At 40.9% G+C, this 24,393-nt stretch overlaps 1 protein-coding gene across 1 annotated transcript in view; it reads left to right on the top strand.

Annotated features, from left to right (window-relative positions):
* Window positions 1-24,393, top strand: part of ABCC4 (ATP binding cassette subfamily C member 4) — a 237,160-nt gene that overhangs the window by 72,761 nt on the left and 140,006 nt on the right. Inside the window, exons 7-11 of the mRNA XM_033104819.1 lie at window positions 345-470; window positions 1,866-2,115; window positions 12,194-12,295; window positions 15,879-15,968; window positions 17,182-17,373. Of these exons, the coding sequence (XP_032960710.1) occupies window positions 345-470; window positions 1,866-2,115; window positions 12,194-12,295; window positions 15,879-15,968; window positions 17,182-17,373 (760 nt within the window). The remainder of the gene's footprint in view (window positions 1-344; window positions 471-1,865; window positions 2,116-12,193; window positions 12,296-15,878; window positions 15,969-17,181; window positions 17,374-24,393) is intronic.

Genomic DNA, 24,393 nt, shown 5'->3' with positions numbered 1-24,393 from the left:
GGTTTTATTACACCACAGCCAATTGTGTTCTTGTTCGATTTGGGTGCCGTTCTGCCTTCTATGCATCCGTGAGCTCCTTGAGCAGACGGTTTGTATCCGACTCATTTCCTGTCTTCCTCAGCAGCTATTGCAAGTTCTTCAACTTACTTCTTGAACTGGGATGAATTGTTGACTTCCTATTTGAAGTCTTTCTCTATTTGGGTTTTGAGCAGGACCTGCCTCTGTTGTCAGTGCAAAAAAGCTGTAGGGAATCATTTGACCTCTGTTCTCTGCCTGTGTCCACTGCTGATGAGGGAAGTTGGGTTGTGGTCCCCATTGCTCACCTTTCATGCCTGTCCCCTTAGGAGCAAGACCGCAGCTTTCACAGACGTCAGGATCAGGACCATGAATGAAGTTATAACTGGCATAAGAATAATAAAAATGTATGCTTGGGAAAAGTCATTTGCGGACCTTATTACCAATTTGAGAAGGTAAGTTTTTGTATATATCACCAATTTTGTTTTCTTTTTTTAAAAATTGAGGTATAATTGACATATAACATTGTATTAGTTTTAGGCATACAACATAATGATATTTGTAGCCACTGAAGTGATGAGCACAATAAGCCTAGTTACCATCCATCACCATACATCGTTACAAAATTTTTATTTTTTAATTTTTTACTGCATGGGTGTTAGAAGTCTTACTAAGTTTTCACATTAAGGTGAGCTTAATTAAATACTACCACCCAAGTCCCACGTGAGGCAGTAGGGTTAAGCAGGATAGCGTGGTACATCACTTTAACCTGCTCTTCCACTTACCATCTTCTTAAAAAAAAAAAGCATACATACGTACATACATATATGTGTGTGTATGTGTGTGTGTGTGTGTATACACCTATATACTTCTTTTTTAGACAAATAAAATTCCAAATATTTCTTAATACCTCAAATACCAAACAAGCAATGATTCTACAATGTTAGTATTTGATACGACATTTAAGCTAAAACTATAACTTATGTTAATGTAGCACATACAGGAAGGTTCTAGAGATTTGGTTGTACCTGTATTGGTCCAAACTGTAATGAACCAGTACTATGCATTCCAGGCAGAGCTATGGAAATCCTGTTCCTTTTTGCCTTGCTTTAGGTTTGTAGAAATTTTTTTAATCTTTCACTTAAATATTTGATGAGTATTTACACTCCAGCACGTGGTACTTATAATTCTCTGATCGCGTCCAGCCTCCTCTCACTTCTGCACCTTTGTAGGTGCACTCCCCACTGCTGCAAAAGCACTCTCATCCCGTTTTCCCCGGCCCCCCTGAACCCTGACAAACTCAGGCTCATCGTCTCTGGTCCCTCGTATGTGTGACTTGCCCTGACTCAACTATTGCCAGTTAAGATGCCTCTTCTCTGTGCCCGTGTGGGGCCTGTGCCGGCTGCGTCTGTCTAATGTCTTCGTGTCGCACAAGTTTTGGGTGGCTCATTCTCTTCTCCCATGAGTTCATGAGCTCCTGGAGTGGACAGGCTGTGTCTTTCTGTCATCAGCGAGGTACCTGGCACAGGACTTGTGGTCACGAATGCTTGCTGAATGAATGTTCAAACCCAGTCTGGTTGACCCCAAATATTATGTGACTTAGAAGCGTTCATTTAGTTGGATGAGTAAAGTGGTTATGGAGTGGGTGGTCCCGGCGTCCGGCCCCAGGGTGCCAGCTGGATAATGACTTTATTGTAATGCATGGCCACTCCTTAGAAAGGGGCCAAATGCAAAAGGCGCTTGAATTCATGATTTCTTGAATTCATGATTTCTTGAATTCATGATTTCTTGAATTCATGATTTCAAGGTTGAGGCTTCGTTTCAAACTTATGTCCTACTCTCTTTTCCAGGAAGGAAATTTCCAAGATTCTGAGAAGTTCCTACCTTAGAGGAATGAATTTAGCGTCTTTTTTGGTGGCCGGCAAAGTCATCGTGTTTGTGACCTTCACTACCTATGTGCTCCTTGGCCATGTGATCACAGCCAGCCGCGTGTTCGTGGCCGTGACACTGTATGGGGCTGTGCGTTTGACGGTCACTCTCTTCTTCCCCTCGGCCATCGAGAAGGTGTCAGAGACAGTCGTCAGCATCCGAAGAATCAAGGTTTGGTGACAAATATCTTTTTAAAGCTGTAGGCGGATTTTAGTGAAATCATGCCTCCTTTTACTTAGTGTCACTGTGGTCCGGTCAGGGTGAGGGGTTAACTCTTTCGGTGCCAAATCTGCAGTCATTCCAAAATGTTGTACGTACTCCCCGGAGGTGGAGAGCATTCCAAACAACATCGGAATCGCTGACCACTTATGGGCAGCAACATAAATAGCGGCACAGGCTCTTGATGTCCGAGTCATAACTGCAGGGCGATTAAAATGTCTAAAAGCAGGAGAAAGAAACAGATTTCATCTCCTCTGCTAACTCAAATGACTAGGTAGGAACTGCATGCAGTCCTGGGATGAATAGGAGTCCTCTCTGGGCCAGGAAGGAAAGAGTTGCTGGAAGGTCTCTGCTTCTTAAGCAGGAAGAGTGACCTTGACCTCACTTAATCCTCTGTTTAAAAATGGGTTCCATCCTCCATAGATGCTTTGCTTGTGATTATTGAGCATACCTTTTGGCTCTTCGTCTTTTTGTCTCTCTGTCCTTCCTCTTTTCACTTTTTCTTCCTGCCTCAGCCTATCTCTAGCAGGCCTCTTCCCTTCAAATTTTTTTTTAAATTTCCATCATACTCAGTATTGCCTTTTCCTAACTAGCTCTCCTTAAATTGTTAGGGGCAAATAATTTACATCACCAAGATAAGGGCTTGGGACACAGTAGGTGCTGAAGTATCTGTGTTTATGAATAGGTGTAAAATGAAGATGAGCTGTCTCTGACAGGGTCTGGGCCTGAACCTGAGTGCCTAGGCTTGACCAGAAACCTACCTGGTTTTGTTCCTGCTTCTCTACAGTGATGGATGCTCATTAATTAATGTTTAGTGAAATCAGATAGCATTGGGTGTAATTTTTTTGTGGGGGTGGGGTTGGAGGGCGGCAGTCTTGTCATAAAAACTGAGATTTTTTTTTTTTTTATGTTGAAGTTTCTATACTATAAGAAAAGTATTATCCATAGAACAGATCAGTTTTACGGGGTCGGGTCTGGTTCCCCTGTTTATCATTCTTTCAAACAACTTGGTTAAATGATGGTCCATGCAGTTCAGTAAAGTTTCTTTTATGTAACATGCTTCCTCATTTGAAAGAAGACATTTAGGAATATACTTCGACCACAGTGATGGTCTAAGTGTATGTAGCTTTTCCAGATGGTGGCTTTGCTATGTGTTGTGCTGCCATAATTTTGTTTTTGCTGCTGCTGCCTCTGCTGCCTTTGATTGCTACTGCCATTGCTTACTAAGGGCCAGGCACTCTTAAAGCCTTTACACATGATCTCATTTAATCCTGACAGTGATTGAATGAGATAAACATTAGTGTCCCCACTTTACAGATAAACAGGTTCCTGTAAGAGATGAAATAGCTTGTAAATGATAGAACAAGGATCTACTCAGAACTAGGAGCCCTGCTTTCTTAACCCTTGTTACATTGACTTCTTAGCACCTTCTGGCATGTGTTTTCCTTAAGTGTTATTTCAATCATCTAGTCTAATTCCAAAGACCTACAAAACTTCCTTGTCTGTTGCAGAATAAAAATTGTAAACTCTAGGTTTAGGCTCAACTGGTCGCACTGTGTATTTTCCAGCACACCACCCTCTACTCTGGTGGGGAGGCTTGTTTCTATTACACACCACATTCATCCCCATTTTGGGGTCTTTGTTCACCTCTGTTCAGCCCCCTGGCTTGCCTTCTCTTCTGTTCTTGATTTAAGCAAATGCTGCTGAGCCCTCCGGCCAGCCCCTATGACCCTCTCCCAGCACTTGCGTTCATGCTGATCTTAGGCTTCCCTTTACTGCAAGGCCAGTGACACACCACTCAGCATCATTTCAAGTGGGGTGATTCTGACTCCCCAGAAGCATTCTGAGCCACTCAACCGCAGACCATGTCTGATAGTTCTTTTGTGTAAAGTGTGGCCCCATGTTGGACACATGAAGCACATCAAATAAATACTGGAGTGACTGAAATAACAGTCGCAGGAAAACACTGGCACTCAACAGAGGCCCAGCGTGGCCCAACCTATCTTAGAAGCCAGAGAAATGCACAGGGAGGGAGCAGATTCGAGTTAGGCATTCCTGGAACATTTGGCCTTGTGGGTCTCAACCTCGGGGGCCGGATCTAGGTCTTTCCCTTGTTCTGTATGTCTATCTGTGTATCTCAAACTAGCCTGTCTGGACTTGGTGGACCTGTTCTCTAAAGAGAGAGGCTGTGCCCCACAGCCTGGTGCTAATTCAGATTGTGCTGGCCTGGCTCCTGGGCTGTGCAGACAGCTGGGCTTTCCTTGGGCCTTGTAAATAAATAGAACCAGTCTTTCCTGGTTAACAGAATTAGTCTGACAGTCTTACTGGCCATCATGAGATAAAAGAAGATTAAAATCACGGGGCTTTGTGCTAAAATGCATCTCAAGTCGGAAGGCAGTGTGGAGACAGAATGCCCTCTTTGGAAGAGGTCAGTCTTTTTCCTCCTAAGGTCCTCAATAGATTGGATGGGGCCCACCCACATTGTGGAGGATAATATGCTTTTCTCAAAGTCTACTGATTTAAATGTTAATCTTATCTAAAATATGCATTCATAGTAACATCCAGAGGTGTTTGAGCAAATGTCTGGGGACTGTGACCTAGCTCAGCTAACACACAAAATTAACCATCACACTCTCTTGAATCCCCATCTCTTCCTTTGAGCTTCCCAGATATGACGCTCTCCCCACTTACACCAAATATTGAAGCCGTCTCTATAGATTTCTTTCTGCCCCTGAACTCCATGCTTCTAAAGGGCTGGTACAGTGCCTTGTTCATCTTTGTATTTCTCACAGGTCGCAGGTGCTCAAAAAATGTGCACCTGAAGGAAATGTCTAGCACTGTCAGGTCTGTGGGATTCTGCAAATGCCTAACAATTGAGTATTAATTAGTGGAAAGTGATAACTCTCATTCTCTGATCCGTTATGTAATACATCAAAGGGTATAGCATGAAAGCGATCCTACAGAAGGCTTTCAGGGAATTGTGGTCAGATGTTTGGGTAGGATTTTTTATTTCTTTTCTACCAAAATGCACCTGAACTGTATCTAATGCTTGAAATTCCTTCCCATGTAGACATGTGCAGTAACATTACAATTATAACCTGCTGAGAACTTTGAATTTTCCAGGGGCTAACTTTGTCAAGCTAGTTTGTGTCCTGATAAACAAAGTATCTTGGGTTTGGGCAGGAAACCTCAATTCTCCCTCACATACAGAAAGTTGCTGGCAGGAAGAAGGGCCTGTGAGTTTATAGGTCTGATGAGCGGTAGCTGCTTTCAGCAAAGGCGAGACAAATGGCAGAGAATAAGAGTGGTGAGAAAGCGTTGGGGTTAGCATGGCTGACGGCTTCATGGTGATGTTGAAGTAACAATTGAAAAAATTTTTTTCTTTTAGGTCTTAGACTCTTTTTCTGTCCCTATGGTTTCTAAACCCTTTTTAAAATTCAGTTCTCTAGTTCGTCAGAATCACATGAAATTCTTGGTGAGATTCTAATTTACTAGGTTTTGGCTAGGGCCCAAGGTATGTGTATCTTTAGTAAGTGCCCCCATGTACCTGAAAATAGGCCACATTTGGGAAACATTGCCCTGATTGTGGAAGAAAGCACACAGTCTAAATGTGCTTAGCAAATATGAAAGACATCAAGATCACATTAAGGCTTAATCACTTGAGAGGAAAAACAAACACCTGTCTTGGTTTATGTTAGACTTTAACAGATTTGGGGGGACAGATTTGGAATTCATTTGTTCATTCAGTCAGTCAGTCACTTACTCCACAATAGAATTGAGCACCTGCCTTACGCCTGGTGCTGTGTTAGGTGTGTCTTATACAATGGTAAGCAAATGCACAGAAGTCCTTCCTGCTTGGAATTTATGTATCATCAAGTGAAGGGAAATTCATAAAGAAGCAAGTAATGAAACTCACGGTTGTTGTGCATTTGTGTGTCCACAGTCCTTGGAAGGAAAGGCCTTAGGGAAGTGCTTTGGCAGAGATACTGAAGTAATTTTGGAAGCAGTACATCCTGGGAAGGCTAAAGTAGTTACCTGGACAATTACATGTGTGAAGGTTGGTAACGGCAGGAGAGTTGAGGGAGGTAGGAGGCTGATGCTTTGCATATGCTTTGCATTTTCATGGGGATAGTTATGAGACAAAAACTCTTAATCCGCAAGAAGGAGATCATATATTTGAGGAACCAAATATGTCTGAAGCTGTAGAGTAGATAGCGCTGGAGGCCTGAGCAGGGGACTGTACTGGACCCTACTGACAGTATTAAGGTTTTTAGCTTTTTCAGAGCTCACCTGGCTGCAGCCTGGGCAACGGGTCAGGGAGGTGGGGGTGGGGATCCAGAGTAAGGAAGGGAGAGGTAAAGAGGCATGGGTAGTCCAGGAACGAGATGATCTAGGTTGGATTACTGTGGAATAGAGACTTGGCCAGATTTTCCATCTACTCAGGATCATGCTTGAATTGGGTATGGAGGGAAGGGAGACATTCATTAAAAGGACGGAATCGTGGGCTGCTTTGGGTTTTGGCTGCAAAATCACCTGTATTCATTGCAATATGGGTATTAGAAGAGGACCAAGTTTGGGGAGAAGAGCATGAATTTGGTTTTGAAATCTAAGATGCTTTTCAAATACCCAGGTGATTAAGGCCCACTAATGGGCCATAAGCCCCATTCAGCCTCCTTTCCTATGTATCTAACAAAGGTAATAGATAACGAATACAGTAGTCCCCCCTTGTCTGAGGGGGATACTTTCCAAGACCCCCAGTGAATGCCTGAAACTGGGGAGAGGACTGAACTTTTATGTGTACTGTGCTTTTTTTCCTACACATACCTGTAATAGAGTTTAATTTATAAATTAGGCACAGTAAGAGATTAATGGTAATAACTAATAATACAGTGGAACAATTGAACAATATACTATAATAAAAGTTACACGAGTGTGGTTTCTCAGAATACCTCTTGTACTGTACTCACTCTTCTTGTGATGACATGAGATGGTGCAGTTGACTGTGTGATGAGATGGAGTGAGGTGGAGATGCTGAAACACGGATGATTCAAGTGCTGGGTGGGACGAAGCAAAATTTAAAACTTAGGAATTGTTTATTTCGGGAATTTTCTGTTCAATGTAGTTGGATCGCATTTGGCTGCGGGTAACTAAAACCGTGGAAAGGGAAACCTCGGATAAGGGGGGATGTTGTATAATTAACTCATTCAAAGTGTGTTTCTCCCTTTCCTGGCCTCTTAGTTAGATGTGTTAATGTGCAATTGGAAGGTGAAAATGGCAGCTGGAGAGGAAGAAAAGGTCTGCCGAGTGTACTGGTCAGGCATCAGAACTAGGTGATGTTGGACCATAGATGGGCTTGGAAACCTGGTGGGCACGTAGAGTTCAGAAAACATTGTCTTCTTAGAAGTTTGCTCCAGCACTGTCTTCTGTAGCCTGGGACTCAGCAGATGGGGCCATCCTGAGTGAGTTCCAGTAGGATCATATTTGGGAAGCCGAGGAAGAAAATCCTACCTTTGAGATGGTGCTGCGGTCCGTGCCCGTAGGGCAAACCTACACGTGGGCTTTACAGTGTAGTGTCTTCTTTTTTTATACACTCTTTTCAATATCCTTTTTCATGTACAGAAAAGGAAGGATTTATTATGAAGTTAAAGGCTCGAGAAGTTCCCTCTATTTTTCTTTTAGCAAGAGAGGAGACTGATGGTCTCGGCACTGAGTGAGTTCAATAGGATTATTAAAAATCTTGTCTTAACTTCAAAGCACTGAAAGTCTTCAGCGGCTTCTGTATCCAGTAAAATTTGTTTCTGAGGTTATATTGTTCACAAAGCTGCTTAGGTTTTTGCCTACCAACCACTCTGAAGTCAGTCTTTTTGGCTCCAGCGTCTGCTACTTTCCTGCATGACCTGTTCTGGGTATGCGCTTCGTGGCTCTAATGGCAATTTAATTTCAGCTTTTTCATCAGCCTGAGTGCTAGAGAAAAATCCCCCCAGCACTCTGTGAGCTTTCAAAGCTGGAAGATTGTGACTTCTTTCTCTGCCCAGACCAATTGTTTACGGACAAATGCTCAGCACATTTACTTCCTCACTTTGTGCATTGGTTTTCTTTTCTTTTTTGAAGGTGGGATATATCTATTGTAATATGCACACACTGAATATTGAATTTTATGTGTGGGTTATACGCTTAAACTAAAATCAGAATTTTATTCTGTCTAGACAAGATTTATAACATGTAGAACCTTTTGCTTATATATGTTTTGTTAACTGTAAGGCTGTAGCGATGTATTCAGTGGGTGACTCATTTCAACCAACCATATAGTCTGTTTATTCCTTTAGCAGATATCTTGGACATGCTGACTCTATGTGAAGCTCGATGGTAGTTGGAATTGGGACTATATTTGTAAAGGACGTGATGACAAAGTCTCTAGCCTTTATGTGACTTAAAGTCTCTGGAGATTCTGAGATAGGGAGGGCAGTGCTAGCTGGGGGCCGTCCTGATCTGGTTCCCAGTGGGAGTGGCATTTGAGATTGACTCAGAAGGGTAGGTGGGATTAGTACCACCTAATAAGGCCATTTTGGGAGTGTGGATGGCTCGTGAAGGGTTTTAAGCAAGGTAGACACTCTCAGAGAGAGAGAGGTGTTTTAAGGAGATCAGTAGGAGTGGTGTTTGGAATAGGTTCGGTGGTGTTGGGGAGTGCTGGGGAAGGAAGCAGGAAGTGTAGGGAGGCAGCAAAAAAGCTAGGTCAGTATTTTCAATAATTGGTAGTAAATGAGATTCTGAAATTATGTTCCCAGAAGAATGGAGAATTGGGAAGAGTGATGAAGTGTGATAAAATGGGCTAGAGTTGGTACCTGGTTGACTATGGGAATGGTGTGTGTAGAGAGAAATCAGGCTGTGGTGGATTTAAAACCTGCAGAAGTTTCCTCCGACCACAGTCTGTCCCTTCGGCCTCCTTGCCTAGACACGGGCTTCGGACAGGTCGGAATAGCAGTGCCCAATCTTAACTAGGTTCTCACCGAACCTGGATGGGTGGATGAGTGAATGGATGCATGGACAGATCGTGTCTCATGCTAGCTGGGTTTTGGAGAGCAACGTGTAGGAACACAATTTCTTTTTCCTACAGTTTCTTTTTTTTTAAGTTTATTGGGGTGACAATTGTTAGTAAAGTTACATAGATTTCAGGGGTGCAGTTCTGTAATACATCATCTATATATCACATTGTGTGTTCACCACCCAGAGTCAGTTCTCCTTCCATCACCATCTATTTGATCCCCTTTACCCTCCTCTGCCACCCCCCTCACCCGTTACCTTCTGGTAACCACTAAACTATTGTCTGTGTCTATGAGTTTCTGTTTCTTCATTTGTTTGTCTCGTTCTTTTGTTGTTTTCAGTTTAATATATCACATATCAGTGAAATAATATGGTTCTCTACTTTTTCTGTCTGTCTTATTTCGCTCAGCATAATGATCTCAAGATCCATCCGTGTTGTCGTAAATGGTCCTATTTCATCTTTTCTTATGGCAGAATAGTATTCCGTTGCCTACAGTTTTCATTTTCAGTTTTTAGCAGTGGTTCTTTTTAAGTAGAACATTACAATAAAATTTATAGCTTGGTGGAGTGATAGACAAGAATTTTGAAGAGTGTTTATGATTTTTAGAGTAGCAGGTGACTTACCTATGTGCTGTTTTCTCCTTTTCAAACATTTTCACGTGCTTATTTCAGTTGCCTCCTATATTGGTTAGGATTAGGTTTGCCTGTGGGTTCTAGAACACCCATATTAAAGCTGTTTACACAACAGAGTTTATTTTTCTCTCTTGCAAAAATCCTTGTAAGATTCTGTATTGGTTTCCTAGGGCAGCCGTAACCAAGTGCCACAAACTTGGGTGGTTTAAAACAACAGAAATTTATTGTTTCACCGTTTTAGAGGCTGGAAGACTGAAATCAAGATGTCAGTATGCCATGATCTCTCTGAAACCTGTAGGGGAGGATTATTCCTTGCCTCTTCTAGTTTCTGGTCGTTGCTGGCAAACCTTGGCATTCCTTGACTTATAAACTGCATCACTCAGTCTGTCTTCACCATCACATGACTGTTTACTTCCTGTGTGTCCATCTTTGTGACTCTCTTCTCTTCTTATAAGGACACCAGTCACCGTGGATTTAGGGCCTGTTTTATTCCAGTGTCACCTCACCTTAATTAATTACATCTGCAATGACCCTCTTTCTAAATAAAGTCACATTTTGAATTAACTGGGGTTAGGACTTCAGCATGTCTTTTGTGGGGGACAGTTCACCTCATAACAAGTTCTATGGCTAGTGTGATCCTTCATGGTGTTAGGGACCCACACTCTTTCCTATTATTCCACTGTGTGTGGCCTTGAGCAAGCTGGCAGCCTCCAAGGCCGGGGCTTTGAGGTAGAGGAAGGTTCACAGACATTGTCACTTTCCACCTGGCTATGCTTAGCTGCATGGGAGGCTGGGGAGAGAGGTCCCCTCTCTGCACTGCCATGTGCCAGCCAAAAAGTCAGGATTTTGTTACCACAGAGGAATGAGAGCAGATTTTGAGGACAGCCAATAGTCTCTGCCACGTGTTCAAAGTGTTTGGGGGTGTGGGGATGGTCTCAGTTTTTTATTCATTTTCTTCACCATTATAGCTTTCCTCAGTGGATTACGTCTAGCATTTGCAGAGCAAGAGGAAGTTTTCCTATATATCATTATGTTAGATTTGTAAGTGTTCGCTGGACTGTTTTATTCAGCTCAGTGGTATTGAATAGTCCCTAACTAGTGTGGAAAATAGCAAGAAGTGGAAGATATGGCCATTCCTTCTGTCGAGGAGAGAGCATTTACTAAGGAGAAAAGACAAGTGATTGCGAAAAGATGCTTATAAAATATTTTTTTTTAAGAGAGAGCATTTACTAAGGAGAAAAGACAAGTGATTGCGAAAAGATGCTTATAAAATATTTTTTTTTAAGAGCTAGAAAGTTACATGTATCTTCTTTTTAGAACAGTGACGTGAGTGATAATGACCAGTAGAGATATATTGATTTGACAAGCAGGAGGAGACAAGCAGAGGGTGCTTAAATGCCCAGTGAAAGGTCACAATAAACACACAGCAAAGCCAGGGCTTTCATTCGGAGGCCCTGCCGTTAGCCCCACCTGGGCTCCTGCTCCTGCTTGGATCCTGACGGCCCGGGAGTGGCCTGCGTCTCTGTGTTCCAGCGTGTCCCATGGGTGCCTGGCACAGTGTGGGATTCAGTAAATATTTAGGGAATCATTTCCTACGAGCTCCTGTGTTTATTGTTAGTAACGCAAAAGTAAAACAATAAAAATATGCAGGTTCTAAATGTGTTCAAGTGTGGAGCCATATTTTCTCTTTAGGGAGGAACTAAGAAGTACATTTGTTGAGAAAGTTACAAAGATAGCGTCGTAGCCATGAATACTCTACTACCTATACAGTATATATATAATACTATATGTAATTATATACTATAAAATATAAATATATGAAATATGTACTATAAGATATACAGTTGACCCTTGAACAACAACACAGGGGTTAGAGCCGCTGAGCCTCCGCACAGTTGAAAATCCACATAGAACTTTTGACTTCCCCCAAGAATTAACTACTGGTAGCCTAGAAGGTTGATTGGAAGCCTTGCCAATAACATAAACAGTTGATTAACACACATTTTATATGTCATATATATCACATACTGTATTCTTACAATAAAGTAAGCTAGAGAAAAGAAAATGTTATTAAGAAAATCATACAGAAGAGGAAAATAAATACATTTACAGTATTTATTGAAAAAAAAATCCACGTGTAAGTTGACCCACGCAGTTCAAACCCATGTTGTTCAAGGGTCAAGTGTCCTATTTGTTATATAGTATGTTCTGGTGTGAACCACCACTTTAAATACAGGTAAATTGATATGTAGGCTGTGTAAAGTTTTATACCGCAAAAATTTAGGAAAGCAATTATTGTTGTTTGTGTTTTTTGTTCCTGCAGTTTAAACAATCTGTGTTTTTTCTTTCTCTGTAGAACTTTCTGTTGCTTGATGAGATAACAGCGTGTAATGCTGAGCTGCCATCAGACGGTAAAACAATAGTGCATGTGCAAGATTTTACTGCTTTTTGGGATAAGGTAACATATCCTCCATTATAAGATCACTACTGCTAAAAGATAACTGGTGACATAGATTTAATAGAATTTTGAGATTATTACACATGGTATAAAATGTGACTTGCTCATTTACTGACAGTACATTATAAAAATTCTCAGAATCAGGAATAAGAGATTAAGTGTACAATCAGCCTTAAGGAGTTTGACATGTTTTATCTCATTTTTAAGAGAACTTTCAAAGTGTTACCACATTTGAACTTAAAGAACATAAGTTTGTAATGTTAGAATATACAAGATTAGAATGTACATTTTTTTATCTTGATATTATCAGACTCTCTACCACATATTGAATGGAACCATGACTTGGAGCTTTGCTGTGTGGTAGGGTGGCAACTCCCCTGTTTTAAGCTTCTGAATGGTGCTGGCTACTTTGGTAGCAGCCAAGAGCAGGGAGGAGGCAGCAGGAAGGCATAGTAAACACCAGTGAGTCCCAAGCGTTTCACTATGTGGCAAGGTGACAGGTAGAACTGGTGAGATCGCAAGGATTTTTCCAACACTTGGTTTATTTATGACATTTAGGCAAATGAGGAAAAACAAAAACAGGGACCACTTTCAAGAAGTTCTCAAACTTGCAAACCCAGTGCAGCTCTCTTTTTTTGACATCTGTGATGCTTTTCTCTTCTGGTTCCATGGTCCTCTGCGCACAACCTTCTGTATCAGTCTGGATGAGTCAGGAAAACAGCACTCACACCACAGGAGAGAATTTCATGAGGGGAATTAGTTACATAGGTGGTGGGTGAGGTAACCCAGAGATTAGCAATGGCAGGAAGCTCCTCCCATTTTCGGGCCAGAGAGATGCAGGGAGGAGGTGGCTTTTAGCAGGGGGGTTGTCTGTTGGGAGCACAACCCAGGAGCCTGCCTGCCGGGAGTAGGGAGTACTGTGTGAAGGGTTGTCACGTTGGTGCTGGCACTGCAGAGGTGTTGTGACCACAGCAGAAAGGCTTGCTAGAAGCAGGGGAAAGTCCTGGTGGGTACCAGCTTCTCCCTCTCCTGCCTCCTGGCCTCAGACAGTGCTCTCTAGGGCTGAACTGGAGTTAACTTGGATGTTTGCAGGATCTGGCAGTTCTGAGTATAGCAGGGAAACGGTCGGAAATGGAGCCTAGAGCAAACACGTTCTTCACCCGTGCTCCTTCCCACCTTCACTTTGTTGCCCCTTCTCCAGGGGTACAAGTGTCCCAACTCTAGATTCCCTGTGTTTTCATGCCTGTGACCCTAAGTATTGTGCCACCTGCAACGTGCCTGCCATTCCACCAAAACAACAGTGGATTCCCAAATACATAAAACCATATCATCGCACCTTATGAACATGGAAGCTCACACAAGGTGCCTTGCTTAACCTGCCCTACCTTAGTAGGCAGATGTACCTACCTCCTGCTTCGAATGCTCATCATGATAACGTTGTAAGCATTTATAGACAGCACCATTAAAATTCGATGATAAAGATGTATTTATTCTATTGAATGCTTTGAGTGAGATGAAGCACTGAGGTAGCTAACACATACTTTGTATGCTCCTTGACCAGATTTCTTTTGTTCCAAACTATGCAGCATTGTAAAATGAGCTGTTTTGTTCTTCTTCCAAGAACTTAATAACATGTTCTTAGACTTTTTTGCAGCTTGCATTGTTGTACAGAACAACCTATTATGTGCTGGTCTTGCCTATGGGAGGATTGTGTCTATGCTTAGGGGGTAATTGGAGGGGGTGTCACATTAGGTCATGGATAAGAGGGGGGCAGGAGAGAGAGCCCTCAGGTGCGGCAGAGGCACAGAGAGAAGCTGAAGCAAGATGAAGTGCATGCTGGGTTACAATGTAGGAGAAAGACATGGACTCTAAGTAGCCGTCTACTAGACAGCCAGGCAGGTAGGTGGGGATGGGGGAAGTTCTTCTCACCAACTGGCTTCTCATTCATAAAATAAAGGAGTTGGTGTTAATCTCTAAGCTTTAAAATTTATCATCCAGTGGGAACCTCTAAATCTCCACGGGACTGGGGGTTTTGTCTGTGTGGTTTACTGCTGCATCCCTAGGGCCTAGATGATGTCTGACACAGAGAGGGAGGGCTCAGTCTGTGATCTTTGTTGCATGAGCCACAGCTAAACCAGGGTAACTAGGGCGTCAAGGGGCCCTAGCACCCCTGACTGTTAAATGCTGCCCCCTTCTGGTCACGCTAGATAGAGCATTGTCTGATCCTGAAACCTGCACAGGGAAGGAACTGCCTGTCTTGCCCAAGAAACAGTGGTGCCGGAACAGGAAGCTGATGTTTGTATGTGGTTCATTATATTGCAGTCAAAACTGAGTGAAAATAGTAAAATAGGAACTAGTTATTAAGCATGAAGAAAGTGGAGAAGCTTAAAAAAATGTTTCTCATGTATTAAAATCCAGGTTCTTATTGATAGTTTTTAGCAGTTCCTGTAAGGGCTGTGGGCTAGTTTTCTTGTGATTAAAAATAATTGTCACTATTTTAGTATGTGATCATCCTTGAATCAATTCAGTTATGTCCAAAGAAATTGTTCATTTTGAAGTTTATTCAGACCTTTTATTGCCATGTACTTTTAATCTTTGGGGCATTTTAGTAATCACACATACACAACTCTTTTTTTTTAAACGTTATCAGTTTTTGTGTTTTTTTTAACAGCAGTTATTGAGAGTTTCTTCACACTTAGTATATGTAAAAACATGCATATCCCCTGCCTCTCTTTATCTTAGAATTTATCGTTTGTTCTGGAATATGACTTATCATTAGCCTGATGCGTACTTTATCCGTCTTCCCCCTTACGTTGGAGTGTATGCTGTTGCCAATACCTCTGTGTTTTTACAGTAGAAGACTTGGTTGTCCCTGTTTAGCCAGGGCAAGTAATGCATGCTCCACGTAAAAAATTGAGACTCTATCATCCTGATATGACACTTTATTTCTTTATTCCCCATTTTTCTCGTTGTTAAATTAGATCTCGGGTTACAGCCTTGACCACCGTTTTCAGGAGTTTATTTGCCAAGAGTGACTTTATTTTGAAGGGCCTTCTTGCTTGCTGAGCATTTCTGAGATTCATCCTTTATCAAGTGAAAATAGGGAGATGAGTGGAGATTTCAGATTCTTTCTTAGTAAAGGACTAACATGCCATGTACATATGCTGCCACCTTGTGGAGATTAATGAAGTGGGAGATTAGAACCAAGGATTATAATAAAAACATGTTATTAAAAACCACCCACACTGAAAGTTCTATTAAGTATATTATCTTAAATAAGTTAGTGAGCATCAAGAAGGTGCCTTGTCATTTCCACTACTTAAATTTTGTGTCGAGAGCTGTGTCTGTATAAAAATCTGGTAAAAGAATGGGCCTTCTTTAAGGAAACTGAAGCTGCTTCAAACCCCCAAAAAGTTATGATTGGATGAAAAGGACTCCAGGACACAATATCTTAAAATAGGAAGGAGAAAGTTGTGGGTTATATTCCTGTATCAGTGACTGTTTCATTGTTTTCTCCACTTTTTTGAAGTGATGTGCGTGATGTTATTAAAATGGGTACATTTTTGTAAACTTTAATTTGTAGGCATCAGAAACCCCAACCCTACAAGGTCTTTCCTTTACTGTCAGACCCGGTGAATTGTTAGCTGTGGTCGGACCTGTGGGAGCAGGAAAGGTAAGTTGTAATGCCTTTTGGCAGCTTGATGTAATGCCACATTCCATCGTAAATTCTTGGGGTTGAGCCCCAAGCTATATGTGACATAGATCTGAATTGGGTGTTTCTAGAATGGCATTTCTGAAAGTGTTGTCCCATGGAATGTTAGTTTTGCAAGAAGGTTGCATGGCTAAATAACTCCGGATAAGACACATTATGATGTTTTACTTCTTAATTGATTCAAGTTGCGCAGTTGGGAACTGCTTGTCGGAAAGTTGGCCCTCTCAGTGAGGGAAATTATTTAAGTGACAACTGCTCAGGATGGAATGACTGAGAAAATGGGAACTTCTTTTTATCAGAGCATTCCCTGCAGGAGGCTGGACGTTGTAAAGAGTCTTCCAGAAAGCTTTGAACATTTCCTCATAGGCCTTATCCAAATCATGTCAACACACATTCAGTGAGTGTGCACCGCATGTGGCCCTGTGCAAAAGAGACAGATATAAGCATAGACCCACATGCCTCTGCCCTCCAGAAGCAACGAGCTTCTGAGGCGAGACAGACACTCAAACAGACTAGGTCAGCTCTGTGTTACAAGCATTCTGGTCATGTAGACATACCATGTCTGTGTGTTGTGACAGATGTAAAGGAACTGTGCTTGCGCATTTCGTCTCACATGTTCTGAAACAACAAAATACAGAAATCTAAGCATAGGCTGTATAAATGATAGAGGGATTATTTCTCTTACGGATTTTTGCTCTTCGGAAACATGACTCACTTCAGAGTTTCTTTAAATAATCTTTTCTGGTGCATTGGCTATAAATATGTACACGTAGCTTTTCAGGATGAAGTCTTTGTCAAGTAAAGGGTACCTGGTTGCTGGTACTGCATTAAACATCAGACATATGAAATAATATATCGTGCAGGGCTACTCTGTTAGTTAAGAATGCTAACCATTCTTAATTAGTCCTTGTTGAGGAAAGCAGTTCATTTGGGGGAAAACTTGGTCAGAGTAGATTGTTATACTCTATTGTATTACTATTCTTTATCAACCATTAATTTACAATGACCAATGATGTTATTTTTCAGTTTTTTAATTACAATTTCCAGGACTGTACTTTATCCTAGTTGAAACAAAAGGGCTATAACATTTATCAAACCACAGGCCCGGGAAAGGCAGTGGCTTGTTCTGTCCTGCATGTTGCCTGTACACATGTTTGTTTGCAATCTGTTTCAGTCATCACTTTTAAGTGCTGTGCTGAGGGAACTGCCCCCGAGCCAGGGCCTGGTCAGTGTGCATGGAAGAATCGCCTATGTTTCTCAGCAGCCCTGGGTGTTTTCAGGAACTGTGAGGAGTAATATTTTATTTGGGAAGAAATATGAAAAGGAGCGATATGAACAAGTAATAAAGGCTTGTGCTTTGAAAAAGGTGAGTGATGACTTTTAAGTTGCATATACTCGAATTTCAAATAATAATAATAATAGTGTTGGTTTAAATGACAAGATTTGTTAAAAGTTTTGTTTTTCAACATGAAAGATGATTGAATACTATTTAGTCCTTTAAACTTGTCTTCTGTGTAAATACACATGTGCACACACATACACTGTTTTAATCCTGATGTGATAATGGCATTCGCAGAATGCCTTACTTTTGTGTTTTATTTTGTGAAGTTTTTATTCACTTTTAACCTTTTTTTAAATAGACAATTGTAGAAGTTTGCCAAAGAAGACAGAATAGTGTAATGACCCCACATGTAACCAGCCCCGTTTCCTCTCTGCGGCGGCTCTCAGCTAGTCCTATCCCCATCCCAAATATTCGGAAGCAGATCCTAAACCTCATTAGTTCATCTGTAAATATTTCACTGGCTATTTCTAAAATATAAGGAAGCCTTTGAAAAAACACCACGTTATGACACCTGAAAAATGACCAAAATTCCTTAATATCGTCAGTGTACTAGCCAGTGTTTGTTTACATTTCATTGATTATCTCACCAAGAAATCTTATCCATTGGCTTCAGTCAGACTCCATATGAGGTCTGCACTTTGCGCTTGGTTGGTTCATCTTCTGAGTTTCTTTTGTTCTATGGTTTTCCTCGCCACTTTGTTTTTGACTTGTAGTTTATTATTTAAAGAAAATGGAATGTTTTAGATTTCTTTTTAATACTGCATCATTTCACTAGGGGAAAGGTTGTTTTCAGAAATAACATTGAGCTTTGCACAAAATGACAGGTTGAAATGTTTGATTGTACATTGCAATTTAAATAAAACTAGTGAATGAATGATGAAAACTGAACTTACCCGATACTGATAAATACTATGTTACTCTCACTGGGTTATAACAATCGGTGGATAATAGCATTAAAGGGCTCTCCCTGGGGTGTGTTCAGTGCAGTCTGCACATCCGACTGTTCTTTTATGCTGTCTGGGGAAGGCTGGGACAGGCATTCAGAGGTGGTGTGTGGAAGGCTCCCAACCAGCTTTGTGAGGAAATCGTAATTTTGCCTGAACAATGGCTTGAACATCAGAGACGGTATCAGGTGAGTAGCATTTTGTGAGGATGTGAACGAAACATAATTGCTTGTTTAGTGGGCTTTTATTTTTTTTTTCCTGGGTTATTGTTAATAAGAGGTGATGTGCTTTTAGAAATGACATCAAGTTAACAGTTACAAGCTGGAGTTTTGTTAAATAGTATATATACTATATAAGAAAAGAAGGAAAAAATGTAACGCAGTAATAATAATAGCTCTTATTTATTCAGAGGCCACGTGCTAATTATTTCTCTTCTTACGCACACTTATGCGCACACACAGAGGTTTTGAGCTTTTATTCTTGACCAGTGTCTTCGATGTTCTATCTTCCTTTTATAGTTGATAAAACGGGGGCTTAGAGAGATGAAACAACTCACCTAAACATTTGCAGCTCAGGTTCAGATCCGTTTCTGGATGATGCTTTTGCGTGGTGCCTCACTGCTTCTTAATTGAGAAAGTTTATAAGGAAGACCTATTTTAAAAATTGGGTGGTCCATGAAGGTGGAATGTGGGATGTGGAATGAACAGATCTGAGGCATTTCCTCTTTACCTTATGTTCAAGTCCTGGCTGATGCCCAGATCAGACTCCGAAGACCTGGGCCAGTAGCAGACCTTGCCTTTCTGGTGATACCGTGTTTCCCCGAAAATAAGACCTAGTCAGACAATTAGCTCGAATGCATCTTTTGGAGCAACAATTAATATAAGACCCAGTCTTATTTTACTATAATATAATGTAAGACCTGGTCTTATTTACTATAATGTAATATAATATAAGGCTGGGTCTTATATAATATAATATAATATAATATAATACCCGGGCTTATATTAATTTTTGCTCCAAAAGATGCATTAGAGCTGATTGTCTCGCTAGGTCTTATTTGCGAGGAAACAGGGTAGCTCAGCCCTGAATTTTCTACTCCCTCAACAAAAGCAGGTGTTGGGACAGTGGCTGCCAGTCAGCGTTTTCCCCAGGGACCGGTGCCTTGGTGAGAGCCCTGTGAGGTGACTGGACCAGTAATGGGGGCAATGTTCTGAGGCGTCGCCCACCCTCGGTGTGGTGTGGCACAGGGGACCCCTGCAGCGTTGAGGTGCACGCTGATTCTTCTGTACATGCGTTCACCTATAAACATGGACTATAATCTTGTTCTGCTGCATGACGTGGGGAAGTGGAGTCAGGGCCTTGGCCGGAACGGAGGTCCAGGGTGGAGAAGTAGTAAACAGCTTTGTCACTTGCCCACTGTCACTTGCCCCCTGTCCTGTCACCTGCATGGTCCTCTGATGTTTCTGCCACAGAATGAGAATATTGGGTCAGAAGGTTTCCAAGAGGTTTTGCTGCTGTTCTGAAATACCATCTATGACTCTGGTTAGCAGGGAGTCACAAGGTTTTTGAGACACCAGGGAATGACTTCATGAGTTATGAGGTGCTTTGCTTATCTCCTTTTGGAATCCATGTGTCAGGGGGTGGGCATAAGATGGCCATAGATAATTGGGGCATTCTGGAATTATTTAGCCTGTAGATACAGAGACTGCATATATGTAGTAGCAAAGGCTTCTGCATATGTAGTAGCAAAGGCTTGGCCTTTGGAGAGAAACAGTCCTGCAGAATTACTCTAGGTGTTCGTCTCAGATTCTTTTCTTATTAAATGGCGAGGTGTGGGATTTTTGTAAAGACTACAGATAATACCTATAAAATGCAAACACCCCAGGTTTTTAGTAAGTGGCAGCTATTATTACTATTATAGCCCTTTTCTCAAAATATGTACAACCATACATCTATACATACACATAAATAAAGATTTCTCCTTAGGCTCTCCCCCTCCCCCAAATTCTGGAGGGAAAAAAACAGAACATTTCTTATATTACATATATTAATAACAACTGGATGTAGTATACTAGATCTGATTGAAGTAAACTTTTAAGTTCATTGAGCTGAAAACATTTCTATAATAAAATAGAGACATAAAAAGTAATCATGTCTAACAACATTGATTTAGGCTAATGACATACTCGTATTCAGAGTGACACTGTAGTACGTTACGGTACACACCTTAGAAAACAACATAACATTAGGCACTGTAAGGGTGGTGTTTGAACTCCAAGGCCCTGGAGTCAGACAGCTCTGGGATCGAGTCTCAGTTTCTCTATTAGGTGTGTGATTTTGGCTAATTGTCTGGACCTTACAAAACCTCAGTCTCTTTACCTGTAAAGTGGGGATAATAACACAGTCTGTCTCATAAGGTTGTTTTGAGGGTGAAATGCAGTAATGATTTTAAAGTGTCTGATTGCAGGGATATAACAAGCACTCTATACATGTTAGAATAATGTTTAAAATAGCTCTTAATTGTAAGAACAGCCAATTTTGGGGTAAAATCTCATCCATAAAATGTGACATGTTAGAAAGAAGGTATTTGAGTATATAACTTATTTTTTTACATAGGTGCTGTACACATAGTACATTACATAAATCAATAAGAAATATGTGTTACCATACCATAAGCAATATATTATATAACATTTGTCTGCACGTTATCTTTTACCACGTGAAGACTTTTTAAATTTTAGGCAATACATGTTCAAAGGTATAGCATTGATAAATTCTAGTTTAATATTTTCCCACATAAATCACTTAAATTTACAAACCCCTTTCGGGTGCCCACAAGCTTATAATTTCTTCTCATATTTACCATATTCCTGCCAACTTGGACATTTTCTTTTCAGATTGCTTTAACAATGAGAATAACTATTGTTATATCTTTATTTTTTCATCTCTGAATTGGGATTACTATATCACTCACCCATGACAAAATAGAAAATAAGAAATCATGACTAGAAAAGGGACACATGAAGCTAATCTAAATATGGAGAGTTAGTTTATTGATACTTCTATGTCTAGGTATAGAGGCCTTCAAATCTAGAACTACTTCCTTGTCACCTTCATTTCAAGTGTAATTTTTCAGTAACCACTGGGGGCAGCATGATGTGAAAGAAAGAGTAAAAGCCTATGAATTGAGGTGAGTTTGGTATAGATTTCAGCCATTCCATTTAACAGTCTTCAGACCATTTACGTGCTCGTAATCTTACTTAGTTTCAGTTTCCTCATCTGTGAAATGGGTCTATTATAGTTGTCCCGTAGTATCTATAGGGGATTGGTTCCAGGACACCCCTCAGATACCAAAATCCATGTATGCTCAAGTCCCTTAAATAAAATGGCGTAGAACAAGCATATAGTCAGTTCTCTGCATTGGCGCTTCCCAACCATGTTTGGAAAATTCTGTTTTCCATCCAGGGTTGGTTGAATCTTTAGATGAGAAGCCCATGGATACAGAGGCCCAACTATGCTCTGGGCAGCTTGCTGTGAGAAGTAGAGATGATCGATATAAGGCATCCAGAACAGTGCTGGGTGCGTAGATCTTACCATCCAGGAGCTGACTACTGGGGAGAGAAGCCGTGTACATGCATACACATTATGAAGCAGAATAAGATGGGTCCTTCATGAGAACTATAAACAAAGCCTCAGGAACCCAGTAGAAAGAAAGATGACTTCTAATTGGGGAAACTCAGGGATGGTTTCATGGAAGAAACTGTTTGAGCTGGGCCTGCAAAGATAGGTAGGCTATTGACAGGCCGTGATAGGAAGGGCAGTTCCAAATGGAGGAAAAGCTATGAACAGACGCTCACGGGATTCCTGCTGTTAAGACTGTGGAATCCAGCCTTCCATTGCCAGGGCCTCACTTCTGGCCCTCACTATTTCAGCAGTCTGTTGTTCAATGATATTTCTACTGTAAGTTTCTAGCATCACTGAAGGGCACTTGATAGGTTTCTGGCCGGATGGCATCAAACTCATATAGCCATTTCCTGGTTTTCCTCTGGTTTGTGTGTGTGATTTTCAGTGAGAGCTATTGGAGATGAAATAGTTAGTTTAATTTCTATATAACAATAATTATTCTCATTGTTAAAGCAGTCTGAAAAGAAAATATCCAAGTTGACAGGAATGTGGTAAATATGAGAAGAAATTATAAGCTTGTGGGCAACCGGAAGGGGTTTATAAATTGAACTGATCTATGTGAGAAAATATTAAACTAGAAAATATTAAACTAGACTTTATCAAGGTAATAATATCCTCCTGCTGTTGGGAGGAATTGTAATATATGCTCAACTCAGGCTTTTCCTGCTAACCAAATCAGAAAATTATGGTTAGGAAATTAATATGACTTGGGTGTTTCTTTAAATCCTTTGAAAAGTTTTTCCCATCTGAAGCTTGTCTATAAATAGTTTGCAGAGTCAACAAACACACTTGAAGTCCTTCTACCAGAGTTGGAGCGAGAGCCCATTTCTTAATTTCCTAACTGTGCTAAATGCACAAGTAGGTTTTAAGTGCCTTTTCTAGAAAATGGCTGAGATTGCTGAGCTACATACAATGTGGTGCAATTTTTGAAACGGAACAAAACAAAAAATCAAGGCATAAAAACTAAGTAGAAGAACTGTCAACAGGGAACCGGAGACCAAGTCAAGTGTGTGTGTGTGTTCCCAGGAGTTTGGGAACCTATCTTAAAATGGCTTATTGCTTTTTATGAAAACCAAAAAAGCAAGAGATGGTACTAACTTCTGAGCTCAACAAAGAAATGATATGGAATAATAATGAACTTTCACGATAGAGCCATTGCTGACTTTCATTTGACACAGTCCTGTTAAGCTTTGAGTATGCAGGGCACTCGGTGTGCCTGTGTGTCTTTGTGGGCTGTCAGGGAATGGGTTATGATGGAGAGGTTCCTTTCCTCTTTTCCTTTTGGTGGTGTGCTTTGCATATTGTGACTCCCACTGAGTCAGAATGGGAGTGGGATCCCAGTGTTGGTTTGATCAAAAAAAAATGCACCAGTCACCAATAGCAAAATTGGCTCTTACAAATTCATGCACGTTAATTTTTCATGTCCTTTTTCCATTCTAGAGCGTGTTCATACATTACTCTTTTGATTCTCACAGCATCCTTGAGTTTAGTACTTCTTGTTTCTCCAGCACATTTTGTAGAAGAGGAGAATGAGACTCAGGGAGATCAAAGGACTTGTTTATCATGGGGATCCCAAGGTGCCATTTGCTTTCTTCTCCAAATTTGTCAAAGTTGACTTGAGGGCTTCGTTTGCAGAAAGGTATTGCCGTGTATCCTTGGTTGATGCTTGAGAAGTTTAGTAGAGAAAGAACTCCCAAACTCTGCTTATCCATGCTAGGATGTGTTTCGTGATATAGACAATTTAAGTAAAGATTTCTTTTTTTTTGTATTTTTAAGTTTATTGGCATGACAATTGTTAGTAAAGTTACATAGATTTCAGGGGTACAATTCTGTATTACATCATCTATAAATCCCATTGTGTGTTCACCATGCAGAGTCAGTTCTCCTTCCATCACCATCTATTTGGACCCCTTTTAGTAAAGATTTCTAATATAATAAAATGTGTAACTTACCTGATTATTATCTTGTCATTTTGGACATCTTCTTGTCATCTTTTTTTTTTTTCTTTCTAGGTACTATGGTTCGTCCATTTATTTCTTAAATAATAGTAAAATATAACTTTTGATAGATTCCCAGATCCTCAAATCAGAACTTCTTATCCTTCTTAACTTTGAGTTTTTCCTGGCTTGCATGGGACAAGCCTTAATTACTTCAACTGACCTGCTCAGTGTACCTCGAATACACTGGTTTTTCTTTGGTTTCTCCTGCCCAGACTGTTCTTTCCTCTTATTTTGGGTACAGATCCTGCTTGTTACTCTAGCACTATGTCTTAAATATCATGGTGAAGGTGAGCATCCCTTCTCTGAAGGTAGGAAGCTGAGACTGAGATCACAGAATGGCTAGTTAAGACACACTTATTCCTTGAAGAAATCAGTCCTCTGCCTTTACAAGCCGTGTGTCTGTCGCCAGCGCTCAC

This window comes from Rhinolophus ferrumequinum, chromosome 4, assembly GCF_004115265.2.
Source record: "Rhinolophus ferrumequinum isolate MPI-CBG mRhiFer1 chromosome 4, mRhiFer1_v1.p, whole genome shotgun sequence".
Classification (NCBI taxonomy): Eukaryota; Metazoa; Chordata; class Mammalia; order Chiroptera; family Rhinolophidae; genus Rhinolophus; species Rhinolophus ferrumequinum.
Note: the sequence above shows the minus strand (reverse complement) of the source record. Positions and strands in the feature narration are given on the sequence as shown.